Source organism: Neolamprologus brichardi, chromosome 22 (assembly GCF_056152115.1).
Source record: "Neolamprologus brichardi isolate AB-2024 chromosome 22, ASM5615211v1, whole genome shotgun sequence".
NCBI lineage: Eukaryota > Metazoa > Chordata > Actinopteri > Cichliformes > Cichlidae > Neolamprologus > Neolamprologus brichardi.
This window is the reverse complement of record NC_142124.1, coordinates 33,266,042-33,291,281: the sequence shown is the minus strand read 5'-3', so window position 1 is coordinate 33,291,281 and position 25,240 is coordinate 33,266,042. Positions and strand designations below refer to the sequence as shown.

The 25,240-nt window shown below is 40.1% G+C and overlaps 1 protein-coding gene across 1 annotated transcript; it reads left to right on the top strand.

Annotated features, from left to right (window-relative positions):
- The first annotated feature begins 1,562 nt into the window (after window positions 1–1,562).
- Window positions 1,563–17,414, top strand: lrrc3b (leucine rich repeat containing 3B). The gene is made up of 2 exons (XM_087835074.1): window positions 1,563–1,714; window positions 16,131–17,414. The coding sequence occupies exon 2, from the start codon at window positions 16,277–16,279 to the stop codon at window positions 17,057–17,059; it is 783 nt and encodes a 260-aa protein (XP_087691200.1). The 5' UTR covers window positions 1,563–1,714; window positions 16,131–16,276; the 3' UTR covers window positions 17,060–17,414.
- Window positions 17,415–25,240: the final 7,826 nt, after the last annotated feature.

Here is a 25,240-nt window from a genome sequence, read left to right as displayed (position 1 = left end):
GCATCAAGTTGCTGCTGTTAGCCACATCAGTGCCAGGAAAGCAGCTACGTGTGCCGTCAAAATAACAGCTCATCATCAGCCATCAAACCTCTCAGGTTTAAGGACACCTTTCTGTCTTCATGCTTTCCCCTCAGTCAGTTGGAATGCTTTTGTCACTTTTTTCAAGTCAAATGTGAAAGTCAAAGTAAATACAATTCTTTCCTCCTCGCTCTCGTCTCTCTATATTTATTGGAAGTGGTCTGAACTGACTGAAATTGTAGGACGACGGCTGCGATGGTTCAATGTTATAATACTTAGGTTAGCTTAGCTGTTGCAACGCTTAAAGTGTTTGACAAAGGCAGCTGATAAGCACTTATCTCCTGGGAACCTTTAATGCCTGGAGACGTCCTGGCAGTCAGTTTAATAGTCATTAAAGTGTCTGGATCAAGAGGTGGAGCTCTAGACTGACAACATTCCTCTCTGGAGGGGAGAGGGAGGGGAAACAGGATGACAAAGGAGGGGGGAACAACTAAGCTGTAGTGCCTCTTCACTTCACTGTGCAATACTTTTTGTGCAATACTTTTTGTTAATAATCAGCGGTGCAATAGACTCCATACTTGAAATGTGCAATTCACTTGTATTTTTATTTTTATTTTTATTCCTATTTATTCTATTTATCCCCTTTGTATATTTTATCTATATATGTCTTTGTATTTATATATGTGTATATATATATATATATATATATATGTATGTATGTATATATATATATATATATATATATATATATATATATATATATATATATATAATATTCTGTAACTCTGTAACTTCTGTCGGTGCTGTGCTTTTTTGGAAACCAAATTTCCCAGAGGAACCCACCCGAGGGATTAATAAAGTCTTATCTTATCTTATCTCACTTCAAAAACCCAACATTGTAATAACCCCCAATGAGCAAGCACTTTGGCGACAGTGGGAAGGAAAAACCAGGAAAAAGCAGGAACACAAGCTTTCACTAATCACAGGGTTGTTTTCCTGCTGAGTTTCTGACTTTCAGACTCGCACCCATTCCCCCTTCACCCGACAGAGCCTGTCCATCTTTTATATACAGTTTTTTTCTGACTTCCTCGTGGTGCCATTGTTTCACTGTTGCTGTGAAGACGTGACAGAAAAATCATGGCATAGTACCTGGGATTACTGTACTTGTGAAATACTTTCTGGAACTGAAGCTACTGATAAAAGTGCAACTGGAACATCAAAATGAAAAACAAACAAGATAACAAATAGGACATAATCTCTAAATGTGACACAGTCCAAACAATAGTAATCTTGAATATAGCAGCCTGCTCAATAAATGAATTTTATAAAGAGAAAACATTTAAGAATATAAAAATATGACAATGAAAACATTAAATGGGTTACAGACTGAGTGATTTTAATATAAGGTCCATCTGTCTCCTGCAGTGCCTGGTCATCAGCGTTTTATACTGAAAGGTGAGACCGGTAGTGGCGCCGCCTTTGTCACCCTGTAACTTCACACAGCGAGCCCCTCCCTTTACCCCATTCATTCCTGTGCAGTGTTTTATACTGAAAGGTATAAGATGCTAATTCACACAGCGATTTGTACACGCGTGAGCGGACAGCAGAGCAGAGACTGCGCTCTCAGCCTCTAATCAGCTTCATGCGACTCGGACTTTCCGCTCCAGCAGCTTCTACAGCCGATGCCTGACTGCAGGTGAGCAGACTTGTGTCGCCTGTTGCTCCTGTGTCCGTCTCCGCTGTGTTACGTGCGGACTACCCGTCCTCAGCCAAGGCCGCTGCTTTCATCAATGTTTGCATGGAGAAGAAATGTTTCTGTTTTTAATGCATGATTACTGACGTCATGTTGTATAAATCTGCCTGTGTGCTCCTGGTCTTATCTTACAATTCGATTATGAACGCTTTGAATCGGTGTAGGCAGTTCAGGTAGGGTGATGCGTGATATTTTCACAAGGAACGTCGTGCCAGACGCCATTAAAAAAAATAGACTTTAATGTTTATTCTTGTAATTATCTGAGCAGCTTTGCGCATTAAAGTTCATTCGCACGCCTTTCAAGAGTAGCGACACCACACAGTAATTCGGCTTTCGAGAAAATAGCGAGAAGCTGTTTATTTTTTTGCATAATTTCAACTTTATTCCGGCTAAACCCGCAATTTGCTGCGATCCTTTCTGGGTACACGCACCTCGGATGGCGGTAGCTGGCGTCTATCAGTATTAAAGTTCAAATGATTAGTAAATAAGAGTCTGGTGTGCGTCGACTTATGCTAATGTCTCGCTGATGGATCTATTGCACAGTTATTCGTTTGCAAAAACCAGGCAGCAAGTTGGGTAAAGATGGGTTTGGGATATTCAGTTAAATCAAACGGGAGAAACGACAAGCTGAGAGCTTTTAATGTATGCAGCAGTTCAAGCGTTTTTACGCGCATGGCAACAGCTGGATCTTCCTGGGATTGTGTATCTCAGACTGCAGGTATACATATATATGTGCATATATTACTCATATCTGGGTAGTCCCCTAATCATTAATAGAGACACAATCTCATATCATAATGTCAGCTGCAAGCTTTAGACATGTGACATGAGTAACTTTAAAGTCGTCACTTTTGCATTGCCTCTGTGGGGCACACTGGGTTGGTTATCACGTGGGTTGTTAATGAATCATTACAGTGCAGTGAGGGATTTTGTTGATATTAAACATCTGAGCTGTTGTTTAGCTTTGGTCAATATATGGAAATGTTAGTGCGGCGAAGGATGACCCAAAATCCGTACACAGAGAGGCAGGTGGAGTTGAACAGGGGAACCCTGTATGACAGAGACAGTATGGCAATAACATCTCACTCTGACAACAGAAGGATGTCACTTTAAAGGAAACGCCTGGCAACAAAATGAGACACAGATGAACAGGATGTAACTGATGAGGTGTAAGCAAACCTAAACACAGCTGAACCAAATGAAAATCCAAAAATTGAGAGTAAGACCCACAGGCTTGATAAAAAGCTCTACGCTAGACAGAGACTAAAGACACACAGAGACAGGGAGAAAGCTGACACAACATTTAATTCAGACGTGAGAACTAAACAAAGTTAGTTATACTGAAGGACTAGAAATTAATTTGCTTCGCAAACCCAAAATCACACAGGAACCTACAAAAACCAACAGTCAACGGCCATTAAGGTCCACGGGCTGTTGAGGGGAGGAGGTCATTTATGATGTTCATGTGTCAGAATAAGTTTCCATATTGTTGTTTTAGTATTAAAAGCTCAGCCAGTCTTAGTAATTAAAAAAAACTGAAGGTAATAGTTTTGATTTGAATCAGTTTTTCATCAGCTAAAGCCATGAGGTGGCTCGGTCAGGTTTTTCCAGAGGTCATCTGGGGACGTCCGGATGTTTCTGAACAATAAAAAAGGAAGAAACTGAGATTCTGGTTCGATCCTCTGTGTTGCTCGATCAACACTGGCAACCTGTAAATGTAAAGAAGGTTTCTTCACCTGCACGATCGAGTCAACTTTGATATTAATGCAATTTATTATTTATTTTTGTTCTCACGCGTTTTCCTCGACTTGCTCACTATTTTTATATCTGTTGGAAAATCTTGCACAAACAGACTTGTTGTGTTTTAGAATATATACGGAGCGTCTGGGCTTTTTAATCATATCGATGATAAATCAGTTCAAATTATTGTCACTGAGTTAAATGTGTCCTTTATAAGGGCTACATTAAAACGCACTGCAGATTCCTTTATTTCACTGCTCATACATAGAATAATTCACTTCATTGGTTCAAATTCATGGTTCAAATACAACAGTTTAGTTTAGAGCTGGTGCCTAAACTAATATCTGTGTCTGAACTAAAGAAGTTACACATGAAGATGTGAAAAAAGTAACAATTCTTACTGAAATCCAGCTGACAACTACAGCAGGGGTGTCCCAAACTGTCACAGGGTAGTTGATGGTTGGTCACTTTTTTGTTACAGTTAATTGCAAAAATGAATATGATACCAATATTTAATCAGCACCTGAAGCTTCGATTGAATGAATTAGTGGTTATTAAAAGATGTTTCAATGACCAGCGTTTCATGCAAGAGTAAAAAGTGTGACAGCAAACCCCAGTCTATCCTACTTCATTATTACAATAATGTATTTATTGCATTTTGCTAATTAATTTGCACTGGCTAAGAATATTTGGGAAAGAAAAGACTTCCTTAAATGTAAAAATATATTGAAAAATCTCAAATAGAGTGAAGTCAAATAAAACGAGGTAAACTTGCATAAAATAAAATAATCTGCACACTGTCTTTTTTTTGGGTGGAGGTTTGTATTAAAAGTAAGAGGCAAAAAGAGTTCTGACAATATTATATCTCCAAGCTGAGCCAATGTGTGCCTGGGTGCAGTAAAACTAGTGAATGAGCGAATTTGTACGTTTAAGTATTCAAAAGAGCTGCACTGACACAGAACATAGAACAGTTTGTCCTGTGATTTGATGCAGTTTTGTGCTCCTGAAAACAGACATGATGGTGATGTTGTAGATGTTAATAATTAAAGGTAGTAATAATTCAGTGTGAAACCCAACAGCCCCAGGTCTTTAGCTCAGTTTTACTGACCTGTGGACTTTTTTTTTTGTTTCCCTTTAAATCTGAAAAATGATGTTACATATGCTAGTCAAGGACACCCCGTGCCCCCCTTTAGATGAACCCCTGCTTGTTGCAGGTATTATGTGATAGAGAAGTGAACCAGCTGTCCTCAGGAAGCAGCCTAATTTAAACATGGTCAACAGTTGGTCATTAATAATTTCGTCTTTGTCTTACTGTAGATACTGTGGATGGAGCAGCTCCAAAGTTCTCTTTTCGTCGTGTCGCAGCTTGTTAAACAGATGGTTTGATGAAGGACTCAAACCACCTTTTTGCCACTAAAGGTTCGAATGGTGATGACAGGAACAGGCGTTTGTTAGGGCAGGGAAATATGGCCAAAATATTTATCACCATATACATTTGAAAATTTGCCATAACGATATAACTGATGATATAATTGACACTAGACAAAATGCTTTACAACTCCACAACTTTATTAGTGCAAAAAACCCATCAATGTATTTTCACTTAAACAAGCAGCTGTTTTTTATCTGCATTAAAGTTATATAAACATGTAACAGTGCAAATGCAAATTCTTTGCTGACAGTTTAACCAAAAGGCATTTCCAGTGGAAACTGGCCGACATATCCTCAGCATAACCATGTGTAATATCCACAACACTTAACCCATTAAGACCTACCATTGAACCAAGTCCGCCAGAGCTTATATTATATTTTTACATGCTGTGGAGCCATTTTTGGGAGCATTTCAAGTTGATATACATCAATACAACCATTACAGCCTAAATTTTAATAATATGTCTGCATTAAGTGCATAGTAATTACATAAATTGCAAAAAAGTGCAATAAACTACAAAAAAATTGAAAATCGTTTTTGTTTTTTTAACATATATTTCTAGTTAGAGAAATTTAAGAGGCTTATCCCTCAAAACTGTAAATACAAAAAAGTTGCACAAAATAGTTTCACACCACAGGAAATTTATTTTGAGTGTCTTCATAGTTTTATTTTTGAAATACACCAATTTTTATACACTGCAGGAAAAACGAAAATAAATATTATAATGCAAATTTGCAAAAAAGCAGCATATGCATCAAAATAAACTATTTCCAGCAGTGCGATATGAGTCCTAAGCATCCCAGAAACCACACAGAAAGTCATAAAGTCAAAGATAACTTTTAAAAACACCAGTATAGGCTCATGAGGCCCTGATGGTAGAAAACGACATTTCCGCGAAAATGACGTCACTTTCGGTTTCGGGCAGGTCATGGTGGACATGCGATAGCTCACGCTGACGTCTATTCCAACGTAGGAAGTGTTATGAACAGCTGATCGGATCGGCAAAGCTGTTTCTGGAATATCATGTTTTTGTTGCTGCAAGTGCTTTTTATGCAGTTTTTGCAAAGCTATATGTGGAAGGAAACTGTGACCGAGGACAAGCTGATGATTGCGCTAGCTCACGTGGTTGCAGAGCTACTGGGATTTAAAAATAGTTACGCAAAACGGTTTTAAAGGGTTAAAAAGAGGTTATACACACACAATACGGTAACATTATGTTGAAGCACAGTACGTATCACTCCGCGAGGCTCCGCCTACGATAGCCGTAATGCTCCGACAATCCATCAAGCGGTGCAGCTTCGTAGCTTAGCAAAGTCGTACTGAAACATTTGACAGATTTTTGAGCGCCGTGTACAACGACGGCCCGCTAGCATGCTCTACCAAAAATAGTGCTTTGTTGTGTATCTGACGGACAAAAGCTAAACCAGTTCCACCACTGAACCATTTTTACAAACCAGTTCTGGTTCATCAGTTTCATTCAGCGATCCACTTTCGCCCTTCTCATTCTCCGTCGCCTCCATGCTTTTTCCACCATGTTCGTATGAAAACAAAGGTGCTGCACATGCACGTTTTACCCATATTCTATCGCCATATTTCATTTTCATTGAGCTCACCGTCTTGGTAACGGCGCCGCTTCTTTGCTCTTCGCGGATGTTGTGTAGACAGACAACATCATCATCAATGCTCCTGTTGTGTTATCAGTTCTTTACAAACTGGGTTTGATGTTTTTAATCATTTTGTAGATGAGGCCTAACGAGCGTAGTACAGGCTTAGACTGCCAAACTGGCACATGTGGTGATTTAAACCCATTCGACAGGCTGTGCACACATTTACTCAGCGACATTCAAACTCTAAAGTCTGTAGAAATCTCTTCTTTTCTATGTTAAGCCCAACATCAGTTCCATCAAAAAGCAGACGTCCCTGTGTAAAAGCCCCTCACGTATACAGGCACACCGCTCCTCCTCCTCCCTGCTCTGCTTCATCACGTGACTAACCGGCAAGACCAGAAGGCATTGTGCAGACACATACAGAGAAAAGAGCATCGTGTGAACTTATTTTTACTGCTTTAATTTAAAAGGTTGCAAACTGTGATGTATGTAAAGAGTATCTGCTACCGTGGCAGCCGAAACACATACGTCTACGGGAGCCATGACTGACGTGTAAAATCCATCATCAGCTAATGTTCATTTTAGATTACCTGTAGACTCTATTCAGACATTCAAATAATAAATACAGCTGAAATTGTTAAATTAATTATTTTATTGGAACTAAAAACATCTCAAACCTGAAATAAAAATAGATATTTGTAATAACTTTGTGTTAGCTGTGAAAGCAGCACTGGAATAAAATTCAACTTAGTTTCATGTATATAGTGCTAAATCACAACAACAGTTGCCTCACAGTGGATCATAAGGTAAAGACTACAATAACACAGAAAACCCCCGCTTGGCGACAGAAAGAAACCTCTGGTGGCATCAGGCTGGGTAAGGAAAGGCCATCTGTCACGACAGGTTGGGGATGATGAGAGGGCAACGCTGTGGAGGAGAGAGAGGAATAATAACTAATGATTCAATGCAAAGTTGTGGAGAGTGAAAAGAGCAGTGAAGAAGAAATACTCACTGGCCCATGGAAGCCCACAGAAGGGTTCAGGGTCACCTGCTTCATCAAACAGGAAGTTCAACTCTTAAAAGCAGAGAGCAGACAGGCGGCCTGTCTCCTGCATCTGGCACAGAAAACGAGCTGCTGTTCAGAGAAGAAGCCAGTTCCAAGAAATCAAGAAATCCATTAGTGACAGTCATCATATTTCTGCTTTTCTACATATTTGGCAAGAAACCTGGTGAATAAATACTAGAATCAGTCCTGGTTTATAACATAATCAGCTAATTAACCAGTCTTTTAATAGTCATGAAAATATGTTCAGATCTAGCGTACTGATGATGCATTCACCTCATAAAAACGACTCGCTGCTCTCCCAAACATGCATAGGCTTCCCTTATATGTTAAAAGTATCTTTATCTCTGATACTGTCCTTGTATTTACTCGCTATCAGATTGATACCAAATTTTGGAGTATCGCACTCCATTAACAGAGAATCGATAGCGCCTTTAAATCATGCTGTAAATGACAGAAAACACAAAACTTCATGATAGTTTCATGACTGATGCATAAATGAGATGGTTTGGCCTCTTTCCTGTTTTCGTATACGAGGCTCCAGAGTTCAACCAATGTGGTTGCAAATGTGACCTCGTTTCTCGATGGTGCGACTAAAAAGATTGTAAGTGGCACCGGTGTGACCAGCTGTTTGAGTCCGCAACTCTGAAAGTCTCCGTGTGGTCAACAACAGACACACATTATGCCCGTATCGTGGTCTAAACCAATCAGAGATAGTCAGGGGTGGGACCTCTCTGATTGGCCGTGGTCCAGATATTCCTGTCAGCCTACATGTTTGAAAGCGGATAGACAGGTGAGTACAGGGCTCGCAAAATCGCTAGCCCGATGTCCCGGGGCTAGCGAATTTTCCAGTCGGGCTACAAAAATCTAACTCAGCCCTGCCCGTCGGGCTATCATAGGAAGGAAAATATATGTCTATGCTTTTGCATTCTTTCGCCAATGTAGCTGAGTAATTATGTCATTGGCATCGGTGAGCCACTGTCAATATGTGACATATTGAAATCGCGTTTGAATTTGCGCTTGTTTTTTTTGCTTTCACTTTCATTTTGCGATCGCGCGAACGGTGTATAGAGAGCGACAGCACTGATTGGTGAGTGATGGTTAATTGCGCACCAATTCCTCTGACGTCGTCTTATCAATCGTTAGCTTACTATTCAAACATGGCAAGTGAAATCTCCTGCAGCTTAAACATGTGAGAGGTTGATCGCGCAAAGAATCGCTGACAATGTAAGTACGTGTGTAAAAGCAGCAGGATTTAAGTATTAAGTATTTTAGTTCTGCTGAGCCAAATAAGACAGGTCAGGGTGAAGAAGGGACAGCCAAAGAAAAGCCGATCACAAAACGGAAAAGTTATGACAAATCAGACAATGAGGCAAAAAAAAAAAAAAAAAAAAAAAAAAAAAGTGCAGCTTTTTTGGTTTCATGGACAAAAGAATTTCTGTGGCTGGAATATGACGAGCTAAATATCATGATGTTCTGCCAGGTGTGTTGTGAGTTTCATTTGATTTCTGAGTCAACAAGCGCCTTTGTTACTGGGACCAGTCATTTTAAGAAAGGCCCCATTAGAACCCATGAGAAATGCAAGAAATGCATTATTGCTCAGTCTGCAATACCTTTCCCAGAACAAACACCAATTGCAAAAAACATACTAAAAATAAACCTGAAAAATCAGTTTAGAACAGCTACTATGTTGCAAAGAGTGAACTATCTTTGGCAAAATTTAGCAGTCTTTGCAAACTTCAAAAAGCAAATGTCCTCGATCTTGGTTCCACTTGCTTCTTACTTGTGACTTCAGTGGAAATTTCAAATTCAGGATCAGACACAGACTGATTTATGTTCTACACAGTTCTTACAAGTTCATAGAAATTTCTGTTCAATTAGAACCAAGTATTTGAGTTGATGATTGTCATTTTTATACAGTTGTTGTAATTTTTATTTTAACAATTTTTTTTGATTAATTTTTGTTTCCATTACAATATTATACTTTAATGTATAATATTGTAATGGAAACAAAACAAAACAAAATTGCTTTCTTTTTTATTCGGGCTACTTAAATTTATTTTGGGCTACCAAAAACTGAAGAATGCCTGCCCAAAGGGCTACCAGAGATTTTGAAATTTTGCGAGCCTTGGAATAGTAGGGGTGGGTTTCAAGAATCGATTTTCCGATTAGAATTGATTTTAGCTTGAATGACGAGATATTGATTCATTAAATCCTGAATCGATTGTATTAAATGTATTTTGCAAGAAACGCCAGAAGCTCACAAAACTATTTAAACAACCACCAAACAGCTAAAACAGTAAATGAGAGCGCCACACAAAGACGTGAACACAAAGTGTGGACGTCGGGGCTGAAAGCCGACAGCTCAAACCAGAATGTACAAGAACAGTTTCTCACCTCAAATCTCTGTTTTCTGCATTATTCGTTTGCTTATCGCGCACCGGTCTGCCGTTGTGTACAGAGCTGACGGCCGCTGTTGGTTTTTCTTCTCCACAAAAATGACCTCCAACAAGAAAGCCTCATTTCTGCTGTTCAATACTGAAGAAATTAAAACTTTTTAAAATGATGCCGTGTCTCTAATCAAACCTCTGTAACACTCACTTCAGCAGCATTCACATGTTGATTCATGGCTTTGTTCAGTTTCTGTTCTACTGCAGAATATTTTTAAGGTTATCTGCTACAACAAACCAGGCCAGGAAAATCTGCTTCGTGTTTTTCTGTTTTATCCTCCACATGAATGATTTGTGCCACTGCAAAAAATAATTTGTGTCCACTATAAAGGAAACATCACAGGCTGATACCTGCAGCTCTGACAGCAGCAGGTGTGTCACTGCTGTTTCTACCTGGAGACAGCAGCCACAACACCACACACTAACTACACAAGACAACACATTAACTACACACTCCAAATGTCACAAATCTCTCACATCTCAAAACTCTCTCTCTCACCGTCACTCCTAAAACTTCCCCCTCTTCCTAAACAACCCAATGCCATGTTGCCATATCATTCTTTGATTGGTCGACATTTTTCCACCAACACGGACGAGCTGTTTTTTTATTTTTTGCTCATAAGCAGAGAGGTCTCGCTGCTGTCCTTAGACGTTAAACGTGACGAAACTATTCAGGAAAAACACGCGTATATATCGTTTATCATGACTCTGGTTTTACGTGGCCTATCAACACAATTTAAAAACTGGTATATGTCACCTTGTTGCTTTGTCATCTTTAAGTGGTCATGTGATTGGCTTACCACGACTACTTTATTCTTCTTCAGTCAAACAGCAGCACTCATGCGATTGTTTTGCCCCCTTAGCTCCAGGTGTTGTGCTAGACAGTGATCGTGATTACCACCCGCGGGAGCGCGCAGCTGCTTAAAGCTGCAGCGCCCGGATTACTTACAGCTACTTCCTGCAGCTGATATAAGATGCTGTAAGCTGAACACAGCTTCAACCGTCTGTTTGTTGAAAAAGAGCAACAGACCGCACCACATTTTCTTGTTAGTAACAGTAACAGCGTTGTAACTAATAGTAATTAGTTAGATTACTCGTTACAAAGTAACGCTGTTACTTTTAATGCCGTTATTCCCGTCACTGCCGATGGCAGTTTTAAGGATGCAGCTATGCACAGCTTAAATAAAATAAAAAGGCACATTCTGACTCGTCAGGTTGTTCCATCATGTGGAAATCACCTTTGCATAATTTTAAAGTTACAGATTGTTATAAATTCAACATGAACTCACAAACTTTGCAGATGTCTTAACTTCAGTTTTGGTAACATAGTCTGAACTGCATAAAAATGGGAAAATACATTTAGTACAAAGCACATCAGTGTCGTTCAGACAAGCAGAGATGGGAGGAGAAGGCTCATATTTCAACATCATTAAGAGGCAACAATAGTTTCAGTGCAGTAGAAACGATGCACTGCAGCTGAATAACAGCAAAGCGTTTACTGTGAGGAAGCCAGTTCCTGCAGTTTCCCATAAACTTTGTGTGCTTTATTCCCTACATTCAGGTTGAGGGTCGGATAATGATGGTGGTGTTTTTAATTGGACAGTCCCAAGAAAAGATATAGAAACTATTACAAAATAGATATGAGTTGTTAATAACTTCTTAAGTACACAGCAAGCGCTGTTTGTATAGTCCTCATTAAGACTGGGTTGAATGCTAATGACGTGTTAATAATCTCCTACCTGTTTTGGTGATAAGTGGGCCAGAATAAAGCAGGGAGACACCAGAGAACTGCAAAACAACTTCAGTGATCAAAAAAGAAAGCATGAAAAGCACAGACAGTGGCTGCAGTGACACTTTTCACTGTCTTTGCTCTTCTTCGCAGCTCACAGACCAACAACAACAACACCACACCAGGTGTAGCACATACTTCATCTGACAGCAGAGCTCACTGCAGGCAGACGGACTGGCTCTGCAGTAGTGCAGACGTTGAATTCAACGTCAGTAGTGCAGACGTTGAATTTATGCTCTGTTCGAGCATAAATTCTGCAAGACTGTGATCATTATGACTGTTAATTTATTTGGAAAGAGTAAATGTGAGGATTACTAATAGTGCCAAAGCTCCGGGTCTCGTAAAGCAACAATGCACCACATATTTCCAGCAGAAACACACATTCACGTGTGTAGCTCAGGTCAAAATACTGACTTGCAGAACATATTTCAGGCATGCATGTCAACTATCCTTGGACAGGATGCTAAGCCCAAGTTGCTCTATGAATATGAATTTGCATAATTGGTAGATAGAAAGAAGAAAGTGTTTGTGTGAATGAGGCATGTTGTATAAAGCGCCTTAAGGGCTTTCTGCCTGCCTATTTGTGTTACAGTAATTGCTGGATTTTGCAGGAAACAACACTTCATTAATGTATAAATTGAGATTTTGCATTTTATAACAGAACATTAGCAGAGCAGTAAGTAACTGTTTCATGCTTTGATTTCCAAAACATAAGTAATCAATTATAACACAATGGATCACTTTCTGTCTTCTGTCTTGCCTGTTCGATGAGCAAAATCTCTCTTCTGTGTGCTGCAAGCAAATATCAGTATTTTATAGAAAGGCTAAACATCATGATACCATATATCATATCACCCTATTAGAGCACTTCGCTCTCGCTCTGCAGGCCTACTTGTTGTTCCTAGAGTATTTAAAAGTAGAATGGGAGGGAGAGCCTTCAGTTTTCAGGCCCCTCTTCTGTGGAACCAGCTTCCAGTTTGGATTCGGGAGACAGACACTATCTCTACTTTTAAGATTAGGCTTAAAACTTTCCTTTTTGCTAAAGCATATAGTTAGGGCTGGACCAGGTGACCCTGAATCCTCCCTTAGTTATGCTGCAATAGACGTAGGCTGCCGGGGATTCCCATGATGCACTGGGTGTTTCTTCTTCACTCACCTTTTTCACTTACAGTGTTTGTAGACCACTCTGCCTGTAATTATTAGTTGTTAATTATATCTGTCTCTCTTCTACTGCATGTCCTTGTTCTGTTTTGCTCAACTTACCCCAACCAATCACAGCAGATGGCCCCGCCCCTCCCTGAGCCTGGTTCTGCTGGAGGTTTCTTCCTGTTAAAAGGGAGTTTTTCCTTCCCACTGTCGCCAAAGTGCTGCTCATAGGGGGTCATATGATTGTTGGGTTTTCCTTTGTTTTCTTTGTATTATTGTAGGGGTTTTACTTTAAAATAATCGCCTTTAGCTAACTGTTGTTGTGATTTGGTGCTGTATAAATAAAATTGAATTGAACTGATTTGAATGGAATTGATTGGAACACCTGATGAGTGAGTAAGTACTTTTGGCAATGTAGTGAATGTGATCTGGACCAAACCTTTTCTATCTTCATCATCTTTGTAGCTTTCTTTATTTCCTGCTTTTAGTGATGTGTTTCCTGATTCACTACCATTCCTCTCTCTAATATTCTTTATGCAGCAGCTCCTCAAAGTACAGTTCAGTTCAGTTTTATTTATACAGCGCCAAATCACAACAACAGTCGCCTCAAGGTGCTTTATATTGTAAGGTCGACCCTACAATACTACATACAGAGAAAAGCCCAACAATCATATGACCCCCTATGAGCAGCACTTTGGCGACAGTGGGAAGGAAAAACTCCCTTTTAACAGGAAGAAACCTCCAGAAGAACCAGGCTCAGGGAGGGGCGGGGCCATCTGCTGTGATTGGTTGGGGTGAGAGAAGGAAGACAGTGTTCATTTGTTAACACGTTTCACCAATCTCCTTACTCACACTAACCTGTGTCACATCTTTTCACAGCTCAGTCTTGCCGTCTTTCTCTCTGCTAATTGGTACAAATGCTTTTCTTCTTCTTTATTGTCCAGCCTCAGATGTAACTCGCTTTGAGCCTTTTGCTTTGCCAGCTCTCTCTTTGCATTATGCATAGTTTCCCATAAAGTTTGCTGGTGTTTTCTTCGTCTCCCTGGCTATCAAATGTGTTCATTACTAAACTCTTTGAATATTTTCCAGTGGATACACCAAACACCTTCTTGGCAGTCTCCCTCACTACTGCAGCTGTATTTTCACAGTCACCTGGTAATTCATCACAGTCTCAACTCCAGCTTTCACCATTTCATCGTTGCTCTGCCTTCACTTGCTTCCACATTTTGATTTCCAGAGTCATCCTACAATCTACAATCTTTTCTACATTTTATAATCTCCTGTCCTTTTCAGATTGTACCTTCTGCATTAGATATGGTCTACCTTCTTCTACTCTTATACCTCACTCTATGTTGCTTCTTCTTGAAGTAGGCTACATGGTCACCATGGCCGTTTCTGTCCTTTTGGCAAAATCCACCATCTGTCCTTCTGCATGCCTCTCCTTAATACATATATACTTGTCACCTCTGTTCACTCGACCTACATGTCCACTGAAGTCACCTCCAGTTACCAGCCTCTCCGCCCTGGAGACACTCTCCACCGATTCATCAAACTTCCTCCAGAATTCCTCTTTGTCTTCTAACTGACATCCAACCCGTGGGTCATGCACACCGACAGTCTGATCTTGTCTGACATTCACTTTCACGCCCTGTAGCTTCCATTGTCTCATCTTCTGAGACTGAGTGTGTGGAGCATCACTAAAGTAAACATTGCCCATATCCACACCCACTTTTGCGTCTCCTGTTTGGGTATCCAGCATTGTGTTATACTTAACAGATGGTATGATAAGCCTCAGAATTATTCAGCATTCATCTTTTTATCTCTACTTGTGTTAAATTTTGATTCTATTTACAGGAGTAAGATCATGCTTGCACTATTATTTCATCATATTACTACTAAACAGATCAATTATACATTTTATGATTATGCACTAATCCAGTATAAAAGGTTTTACTTTTAGTCTTTCAGAAGCACTTTTATTCTGATGATGCTGTATGAATATCCAATGAATCCAATGAATGAATATCTTTATCTGGTAGAAAACTTATTTGGATTCAATTGTGTAATTTTGATTATTGATTATATTTGATCGTCTATCATGAATTCTACTTTCATGAAATTTCACCTGCCACATGTAAGATCATTTAACCCTTTAAAGCCGGTCAGAGCGGGCACGCTCTGTTTTGCGTAACTATTTTTAAATCCCGGTAGCTCTGCAACCACGTGAGCTAGAGCAATAATTTTTTTTGCATATGAAACCGGAGGAGTTGTACTTACATCTTATGCCATCAGCTTGTCCTCGGTCACAGTTTCCTTCCACATATAACTTTGCAAAAACTGCATAAAAAGCACTTGCAGCAACAAAAACATAATATTCCAGAAACACGCTTTGCCGATCCGATCAGCTGTTCGTAACACTTCCTACATCCATCAGCGCGAACTATCGCATGTCCGCCATGACCTGCCCGAAACCGGAAGTGACGTCATTTTCGCGGAAATGTAGTTTTTTACCATCAGGGCCTCATGAGCCTATACTGGTGTTTTTAAAAGTTATCTTTGACTTTATGACTTTCTGTGTCGTTTCTGGGATGCTTAGGACTCATATTGCACTGCTGGAAATAGTTTATTTTGATGCATATGCTGCTTTTTTGCACATTTGCATTATAATATTTATTTTCGTTTTTCCTGCAGTATATAAAAATTGGTGTATTTCAAAAATAAAACTATGAAGACACTCAAAATAAATTTCCTGTGGTGGGAAACTAGTTTGTGCAACTTTTTTGTATTTACAGTTTTGAGGGATAAGCCTCTTAAATTTCTCTAACTAGAAATATATGTTAAAAAAAACAAAAACAATTTTCAATTTTCTTGTAGTTTATTGCACTTTTTTGCAATTTATGTAATTTCTATGTACTTAATGCAGACATATTATTAAAATTTAGGCTGTAATGGTTGTATTGATGTATTGCAACTTGAAATGCTCCCAAAAATGGCTCCACAGCAGGTAAAAATATAATATAAGCTCTGGTGGACTTGTTCTATAGTAGGTCTTAAAGGGTTAAATGATGAACCTTTGACTATACTATATTTTTAGCTGATATGTTTAACTGACTCTCTCTTATCTCATTTCAGGCCACAACGCAGTATGATAACATCTGTTCACGCTTCCATATCTTCAGTGGGTAAATTGCGAAAGCCAGTCGCTACTATGCAATGTGTGTAAGCGACCAGTGGTGGTGCTGTGGCCCGAGGCGGGATGCTGCTGACAGTCGGTCAGCATGACTCTGCTGGACTTGTGGCTGTCGCGCTCCATCCCCATGTGCCTGCTCCTTCAGAGCCTTGTCCTAATGGCCTTGTGCTTTCCCTCGGCCAGCATGTGTCCAAAGGGCTGCATATGCCAACGCGATTCCCACCTCCATGGCTTCAATGTTACCTGCAGTCAGTCCCGCCTCAAAGAGATTCCTCCCAGTCTACCAGTTGACACTGTCTTGCTGAGGCTGGACCATAACCAGATCGGCAGCGTGCCCGATCTCGCCTTCCATGGACTTAGGTTTTTGAGGGAGCTAAACCTTTCTTACAATGCAGTGGAGACTTTAGGGGAAGGTGCCTTCACTGGCATAGAGGCAACTTTACAGGTGCTGGACCTTTCCCACAATCGCATCACTAGCGTACACAAGGATGCCTTTGCTCGACTGAAGGCCCGGATTATTGTGAACGATAACCCCTGGCATTGCGACTGCGCCCTTCAGCAGGCTATTGGAGGAATGGCCCATAACCACGAGGCTGCTGCCCGGGTTCTCTGCAGAAGCTCGGAGCTCCACGACCAGGAGGGACAGCCGTTCTTGGCGGTTGACATAGATCTCTGTAACTTGGCAAAAAGGACCACAGATTATGCTATGCTCGTAACCATGTTCGGTTGGTTTGCTATGGTCATTTCATACGTGGTGTATTATGTACGTCAGAACCAGGAGGACGCGCGACGCCATCTGGAGTACCTCAAGTCTCTCCCCAGTAAGCCGAAAAAAGCAGACGAGACTGATGACATAAGCACTGTTGTCTGACAGCAGTGGCCCCGTGACTGTGTTCAGCAGAAGCCCGGTGAACACCAAAATGTTTATTTACATTTATAGCATTTACTATACCAAACTTTTATGTAATATGAGCATCAAAATGTATTTTGACTGTCTGTCTTTAGGGTTTGCTCATGACTATGATGACAGGAGGAAGGCCGCACCAACATTTTGGTTTTTACAGTACAAAGAAAGTCTTGAAAAATTAGAATCTCAGGTTTAAATATTTAAATGGTGATGACTTTTGTAGAGGCAGTGGAACATCTGAAAAAAGCAAAATTATTTGTAAAACACAACACACTGTTTTTCCCATTTGTCTGTTTAATTTGCCGTCTATCTGTTGATTGATCTATCTGTTGATAGATCTACCTGTTGATTGATCTACCTGTTGATTGATCTACCTGTTGATTGATCTACCTGTTGATTGATCTATCTGTCTAGATTTCTGACAATCTTAAATTTTAGGTTTTTGTAGCTACAATACAACAAGGTCTTTTCAAATGTAGGGTTATAATTGGGATATTGCATTAAATGTAGCCAATAATGTGGCTTTTTAATTTTATTTACAAGTTTATTATGAAAAGCTTACTAACCATTTTTAAAACTACCCCCTTTGTGTAGATAAAGTAATTGCACAAATAATACGTTTTTATGACACAAAAGTATCTTGTTATAACAAGCTATTTTATTATGGTTTTAGCGACGTGCTGCCATGATAAACTGCACAGGTCAGGCATTGAGGCATTACATTAAAAGCCTGTAAAGTCATATGTGGTACCATAACAACATAGCTAAGAATCAAATCATCTAAAAAAAAAAAACAAGGCGTTTAAAAGCCAGAAAGTGCTATTAAAATACACCATATTGCTAAAATTACTGGTTCACTTTCACAAGCACATGAACTTAAGTGACATCGCATTTTTAATCCATAGAGTTTAATGTGATGTCGGCCCACATGTTGCAGCTATAACAGCTTCAGCTCTTCTGGGAAGGCTTTCCACGAGGTTTAGGAGTGTGTTTATGGCTCACAGTCTCTGTTCTGTTTCATCCCAAAGGTGTTCTGCTGAGTTGAGGTCAGGATTCTGTGCAGACCAGTCAAGTTCTTCCACACCAAATGCTCTCATCCATGTTTTTAGGGAGCTTGCTTTGTGCATTGATGCACAGTCATGGTGGAAAATGTAGGGAACATCCCCAAACTGTTCCCACAAAGTGAGCAAGAATCTATCCTAAACATCTTGTTATGCAGAAACATTAAGAGTTCGTTTCACTGGGGCTAAGAGGCAGAGCCCAGCTCCTGAAAAACAATAGCACACCACAGTCCCCCCTCCACTAAACTGTATACTTGGCACAAAGCAGTCAGACAAGCACCGTTCTCCTGGCAACCAGTTCAGTTCAGTTTTCCTTATATTGCACCAAACCACAATAACAGTTGCTGCAATGCACTTTATATTGTAAGGTAAAGACCCTGCAATAATAAAACCCACCAAACAATGACTTGTCCAACATATAGTCAGTGTCTCTTTCCATTTGTAAGAGTAACAACTCCTTTTGCTGCTCAAAAGACAAAGCAACGGCAGTTGAGACCACAGACTGATCAACCTCAGCCACTAAGGTCTGCATTTTACCTGGCAACACGCCTTTCTTTACTAATGCAGCCTTCAACACTCCTTTAATCTCATCTTTCAATTGTTTATCTCCAACGTCGACATCATAATGTTCAGCAAGTTTCAAGAGTTGTTCTTTAGTACAACTATTCAAGAGTTCCTCCGATGGAGACTGAACAAAAGCATCAACCGTAGCCATAACAGCAAAGTATTGATTCTCGACATGCAATTGAAAACAGCTCTTTCCCACTAACTGCCTAACCAAAATCTACTTAACTAAAGCCTAGTCTTCATGCAGTTACTTACGGTGGGTAAAGGCCAACACCATGCTTAATACCACTAAATCTGATGTTTTGCATTTGCAGTGTGCTTGTTGATTTAGGCATTATCTGGTTGCAGATAATAATGGGAAGGTCCATTGGTTTGTTTGGTAAGCTATCATAGAAACGTCAAAGTCCAAAGTAAGATCATTTGGAATATGAATATGATCCATTTCTGCAAATATGTCCAAAGTCTGGAATTTACTTTTTTTTCCAAATGTGTTTGTGTTGGATCGAATGTGTTTGTGTCAGTCTATACTATCACTGCAGCATTTAGATATTCCATGGTGTTTCTGTGTATTGCAACATTAAAAACTTCTTTTATCAAACATTTTAAATCACCAAACTAAACTAAGTCACTTCAGCTTAAAATGCACAAACTAACTAAACTAAGCTCCTGTACAGGATGGAGCTATCTGTGGTGTGTGTGTGTGTGTGTGTGTGTGTGTGTGTGTGTGTGTGTGTGTGTGTGTTTTCACAAATTGCAAATTTATTGATTAAAGAGTAAAACCGCTGAAAACTTCAAATATGTAAATAATCTATAATGATGTCAGTGTTTCATTTAAATATTTTGAATATTTAAAGTGGAATAATCTGCTTCATCAAGGTCTGATTAGATTTGAGTGATCAAACATCCCAGCAAACGTCATTGGGTTCTTACACTGTTAAATCACGACTGACATTTTTCTTAGCTTGAAACCTTTTAAGTAAGTGGTTGTTTGAAGTAAAAGCATCTTCAGGGGCTTTGAAAGCTGCAGAGTGTGGTTGTATCCAGCCATTAATTAAACTTCCCAAAGTTGACAATGGACCATCACATCCACATCACGCTATGCTTGGCAGAAACATATGTATGTTTGAATGTCTTCCTACAGAGGCTGTCTGAAAATGTGAAATGTGTGAAACTTAAATGTGTCCTGACATCATATTGCAACTTTCAAAGAGCTTTCTTGTTTTTTACACAATCAGTGGGCTCTAAGTCTTGTTAAGAACGGGATTCATAATAATCTCTCTCAGTTTGGGAGTTGTTCATTATGAATTTATACACATATTTCTGATTTTAAACAAATGTTTCAAGACGTTAGTTGGTTAGAAGTAGATCTTAAAATATCAACAAACTTGGCATAGTTGGCTGGAAGTAGTAACATCCAGTGTGGTATTTGGTTTTGAATATGAACTCTTGCCTTCAGTGCCACCACAGCAGGAAACGTAATGTGCTTGGTAATGCAGTTTAATTGAAAACCCCTTAATGTTGAGGGTTAGGATATGATAAATAACACCAACATATGAGGGACTTTGGTCATGGACCCTGTAGAAGTTTATTTTGTTCATGGAAGTACTCAATCGTGAGATAAAGTCTGAGTCATAGAGTCAGAAGTCAACCACATTAACAGCTTAGGATTTCTTCCAGTACATCCTGATGGAACAATCCCCTCATTTTATCCAGGAACTGTAAGGAACTCGGAGGGAATTTGTGCCAAACTAAGATCTCTACACAAAAAAAGACGTGGAAGATCTACGTTTGCTTGCGTTCAGCTTCAGTATAGAAAGCCGCTGGGTTAGCAGAAGGTTATCTGACTAGTGTAGTAACTGACTCTACTCTTCACTCCTATCCCAAGCCCTCTATAAATCATTATTTCTGTTTTTTATTACTCGAATCATGAACATAAACTCTGGCTTTGGCCTTTCTAGAGGATACAGGCCTTCAAGTTTTTACATTTTCCAGATTATAATGATGCCAAAGGTGCCATGAAGAGATCAGACAAGACTTCCAGGTTTCCCTCCAGAATATTACTGATAGTATGTTGATCACATGATGACAACTAGACTATCCATTGGTAAATTCCTGCTTCTTCTTTCCCTAGAAAGTCAAGAACATGCTACAACTACAGGTTGCTATATTGTACTGTGCATTTGTTCCTTCAGTTTGTGGCATCTTTGTTTATTGCTATTGTTATACCTAGCTGTTGTCAATCAGAGTCAATCTTTGTATGTCTGTACTGAGCAAAGGGAGCACAATACTAAATGTCAGTTGCAGCTGACTCTAATTGTTGGTGGTGTTACTTTCCTTCAGTCTCAGAATTATGTCTTCATTGCATTCCTTTGTAACAGGCCACACTGTTCTGATGATTCTGTTTTTGTTTTATAACTTTGTGCTAATTGAAACACATTAGCATTGAAGGCTAATGGAAACCAGATGGAAAACCAGTACTGATAAAAAAAAAAGATACATATGGAAAAGTACAAGAAATTATATTCTCTCCACAAAACAATAATTTTAAGTTGTCCTGCAAACAAGTGATGTATTTTCTCTGAATCTGAATGTTCAATTCATGTTGTACAGTAGCGGTTATAAAATCGACTAAGGGAATACGTCGTGAGAATATGTAGCTATTGAGTGCTAGGATCACATGTAAATAGCAATGTGGATGTTTTGTGAAATACCTGGATGTTTTGTGAAATACCTGAAAACCCTTTAATTTGTTGGTCTTGTCTTCAAAAGACAACATCCTACTCCACAAGATGGGATCAGGATCAGTCTGTGAAATACATGTACAATGTCATGAAGCAAAGTGTAGCCAAGGATTTGAGAGTTTTTCTAAGTGCCTGAATATTTCTCTTACAGTTCTTTTCTTTTTATGTCTTCTTTTTCCATCTCTTTGCTTGGACTTTCAGAGTTTAGGATTATTACTGTTTAGTGGATTTGTGCTAGCTAGAAAAAGCAGAATCAACCATACGATATATGAAATATACTATACCATATTGCAGATCTTGCACAACAAGAGCAGTGTGTAATAGACTAACACACCATGTTAGCATTGACTTTCATAGTTGTGGCATGAAATACAGAAAATAAAATAAAGAAGGTATGTAATGGTTCGTGGTATTTTCTTTTCGCAGCATTTGCCAGTGAGTGATGGATTACCTTTGGCTAAACAGATAACTCTTGTCTGTTTAGCCAACAAGTTCAAAGTTAGTAGAGTAGTAAACTTATGGGCTCAAAATGTGGTCATAAATATTTTGTACTTGGAAATCAGTTTTGTATGTGTAAAAAGAATTTGTGTGTGGACTTAGCCAAAAAAAAAAAAAAAACCCCTGCTAGTTACAAGTACGAATTTTGACCCTATTTTTCTTCCTTTCATCTGATTGGTCAATGTCATGTCAATCACAAATGTAACAATCCAATCAGAGAACAGATGGGTTTGGCTGTCGGAGGGGCGCTTTTTTTGAACTGCAGGTTCTTGAAGGGAATAAATGCCCTTTTACATGCCAGCCCAGTGTTTTCCTTCATCACCACGAAGGAAAACAGTCTGTGGTCGTCCGAGTTTGGTGATTTTTGTGTCACGGGTCAACGTTTAATACAGGGACTTCCACAGCCTTTTCACCAGCGCTGCGGACCGTGGGGTGGGGGCGGGCATTGGAAATGTCATTTGGAAATGACAATCTTCATTACAAAGCTTTCTTCGTTATTAATTAGCATACATGTTTTTATTGAATATTTGAAGAACTAGCAAAACTCTTGTAGAGGACATAAAGTCAGAGATAGAAACGACGAGGAGCAGGTGCATCTAGTGCAGGTAGAGCTGCTGCAAAAACCCACAGAGCTCAGCAGCCAGTGCAACAAATTCTGGATCCTTTGCTTTTAGTTAGCAATTAGCATTAGTAGCACATCCTGCTCCGATGTGAAAGGACCTTTATGCTGCGCACTGTGACTCACAGCAATGGTCCCAGGTCTGCCCTGACTTTGTGTTAAACTAATCCTAAAGTAATAATGGTGTTTTTAACCACTGATATAACTTTATCCTTTCAACAGCTGCTGAAAGTTAGGGGACCTAGCTGCTATTGGACATTTATATAGAGATCCTCCAGCTTCAAACTGTATGACCCTTCAAGGACCTGCAGTTCAAAAAAGCTCCCCTCCAACAGCCAAACCCATCTGTTCTCTGATTGGATTGTTACATTTGTGATTGACATGACATTGACCAATCAGATGAAAGGAAGAAAAATAGGGTCAAAATTCGTACTTGTAACTTGCAGGTTTTTTTTGGCTAAGTTCTCACACAAATCTTTTTTACACACACAAATCCTTTTTACACACACAAATCTTTTTTACACACACACACAAATTCTTTTTACACACACAAATCTTTTTTACACATACACAAATTCTTTTTACACCTGATTTACAAGTACAAAATATTTATGATCACATTTTGAGCCCATATAAACTGTAGGTGTACGATAATGATTATCATTATGTCAAAGAGACAATTTTTCTCAAATGGTAATCTGCAGGGCAGCACGGTGGCACAGTGGTTAGCTCTGTTGCCGCACAGCAAGAAGGTCCTGAGTTCAATTCCACCATCAGGTCTTTCTGTGTGGAGTTTGCATGTTCTCCCCGTGTTTGCGTGGGTTCCCTCCGGGTACTCCGGCTTCCTCCCACCGTCCAAAGACATGCAGCTTGTGGGGATAGGTTAATTGGAAAATCCAAATTACCACTAGGTGTGAATGTGAGTGCGAATGGTTGTCTGTCCCTGTGTGTTGGCCCAGGGTGTACCCTGCCTCTCGCCCTATGACAGCTGGGATAGGCTCCAGCGCCCCCCGCGACCCTGAAAAGGATAAGCGGAAGCGAATGGATGGATGGATGGATGGATGGTAATCTGCAGCAAATATATAACATTCTAAGATTTAGAGAGAAATTAGCTCGTTTCAGTTAAAATAGCAGACCGTTCTCACTCTTGAGGCGTAATATACTGATGATTTGTCCCAAGGTGTTCCATAGGAACGCGAAAGATGACTTTCAGTGTTCCTATGCTACGCGCCGGGTTATGGATGAAATCCAGTAGAACGACGGTACCCTCACCCTAACCTTCTATTGTCCAAAAAGTCCAAAAGCAGACACTTAATGCGAGCATGTGCAGATTTTATTGTTTTAACAAAAGGTGACCCGGAACAACCAAGGAAGCAAAATCGCAGAACGGAAGGAAACCGGGAAGACAAAATACACAGGGAAGCCATAATCAGGACCGTGGGAGGCTGCAACAGAAAGGGGAGAAAATTACTAGAGTACTACAGTTGGATTGAGGGACATTACTAAACAGTGCTATTCCTGAGGTCAGATGGCCCAGGATGTGAGTGGGCGTTAAGGCGTCTGGGGAGGGATCTCAAAACTGGATTATAGATGGCAGACAGTTGGTGTCGTAAACCACCGCCTCTGTTCAAAGATGGTCGCTCACAGTGGACATAGATGCTTCTTTCACTCCTCTTTCAAACCATCTGTCCTCTCTGTCCAAAGTGTGAACATTGGCATCCTCAAAAGAGTGACCTTTGACCTTTAGATGCAGATGGACAGCTGAGTCTTGTCCTGTGGAGGTGGCTCTTCTGTGTTGTGCCATGCGCTTGTGAAGTGGCTGTTTGGTCTCTTCGATGTAGAGGTCTGGGCATTCCTCACTGCACTGTACAGCAAACACCACATTGTTAAGTCTGTGTTTTGGCGTTTTGTCTTTTGGGTGAACCAGTTTTTGTCTGAGTGTGTTGCTGGGTCTGAAGTACACCGGGATGTCATGCTTGGAGAAAACCCTCCTGAGTTTCTCTGATACACCGGCTACATAGGGGATGACAATGTTGTTGTGTCTGTCCTTCTTATCCTCCCTCGCTGGTGTCTGATCTTCTTTTCTGTGCCTCTTTGCTGACTTTAAGAACGCCCATTTAGGATAGCCGCACGTTTTGAGTGCTTCCTTCACATGTGTGTGTTCCTTCTTTTTCCCTTCAGGCTTAGAGGGAACATGTTCTGCCCGGTGGTGTAGGGTCCTAATTACTCCAAGTTTGTGTTCCAGAGGGTGATGGGAGTCAAACAGGAGGTACTGATCCGTGTGTGTGGGCTTCCGGTAAACTTCAATGTTGAGGTTGCCATTCTCTTCAATGTGCACAGCGCAGTCCAGGAAAGGCAAACAGTCATCCTTTGTGTCTTCCCTGGTGAACTTGATGTTTTTATTCACAGCGTTAATGTGCACAGTGAAGGATTCCACTTCTTGTGTCTTGATTTTGACCCAGGTGTCGTCTACATATCTACCAGTGGCTGGGTACTCTTACTTTGAAAGAGCCAAGAGCCTTCCTTTCCACTTCCTCCATGTAAAGGTTGGCTACAATAGGTGACACGGAGGAGCCCATAGCACAGCCATGTTTTTGTCTGTAATAGCCTTCGTTGTATTTGAAGTATGTTGTGGTGAGGCAGAGGTCTAACAGTGTGC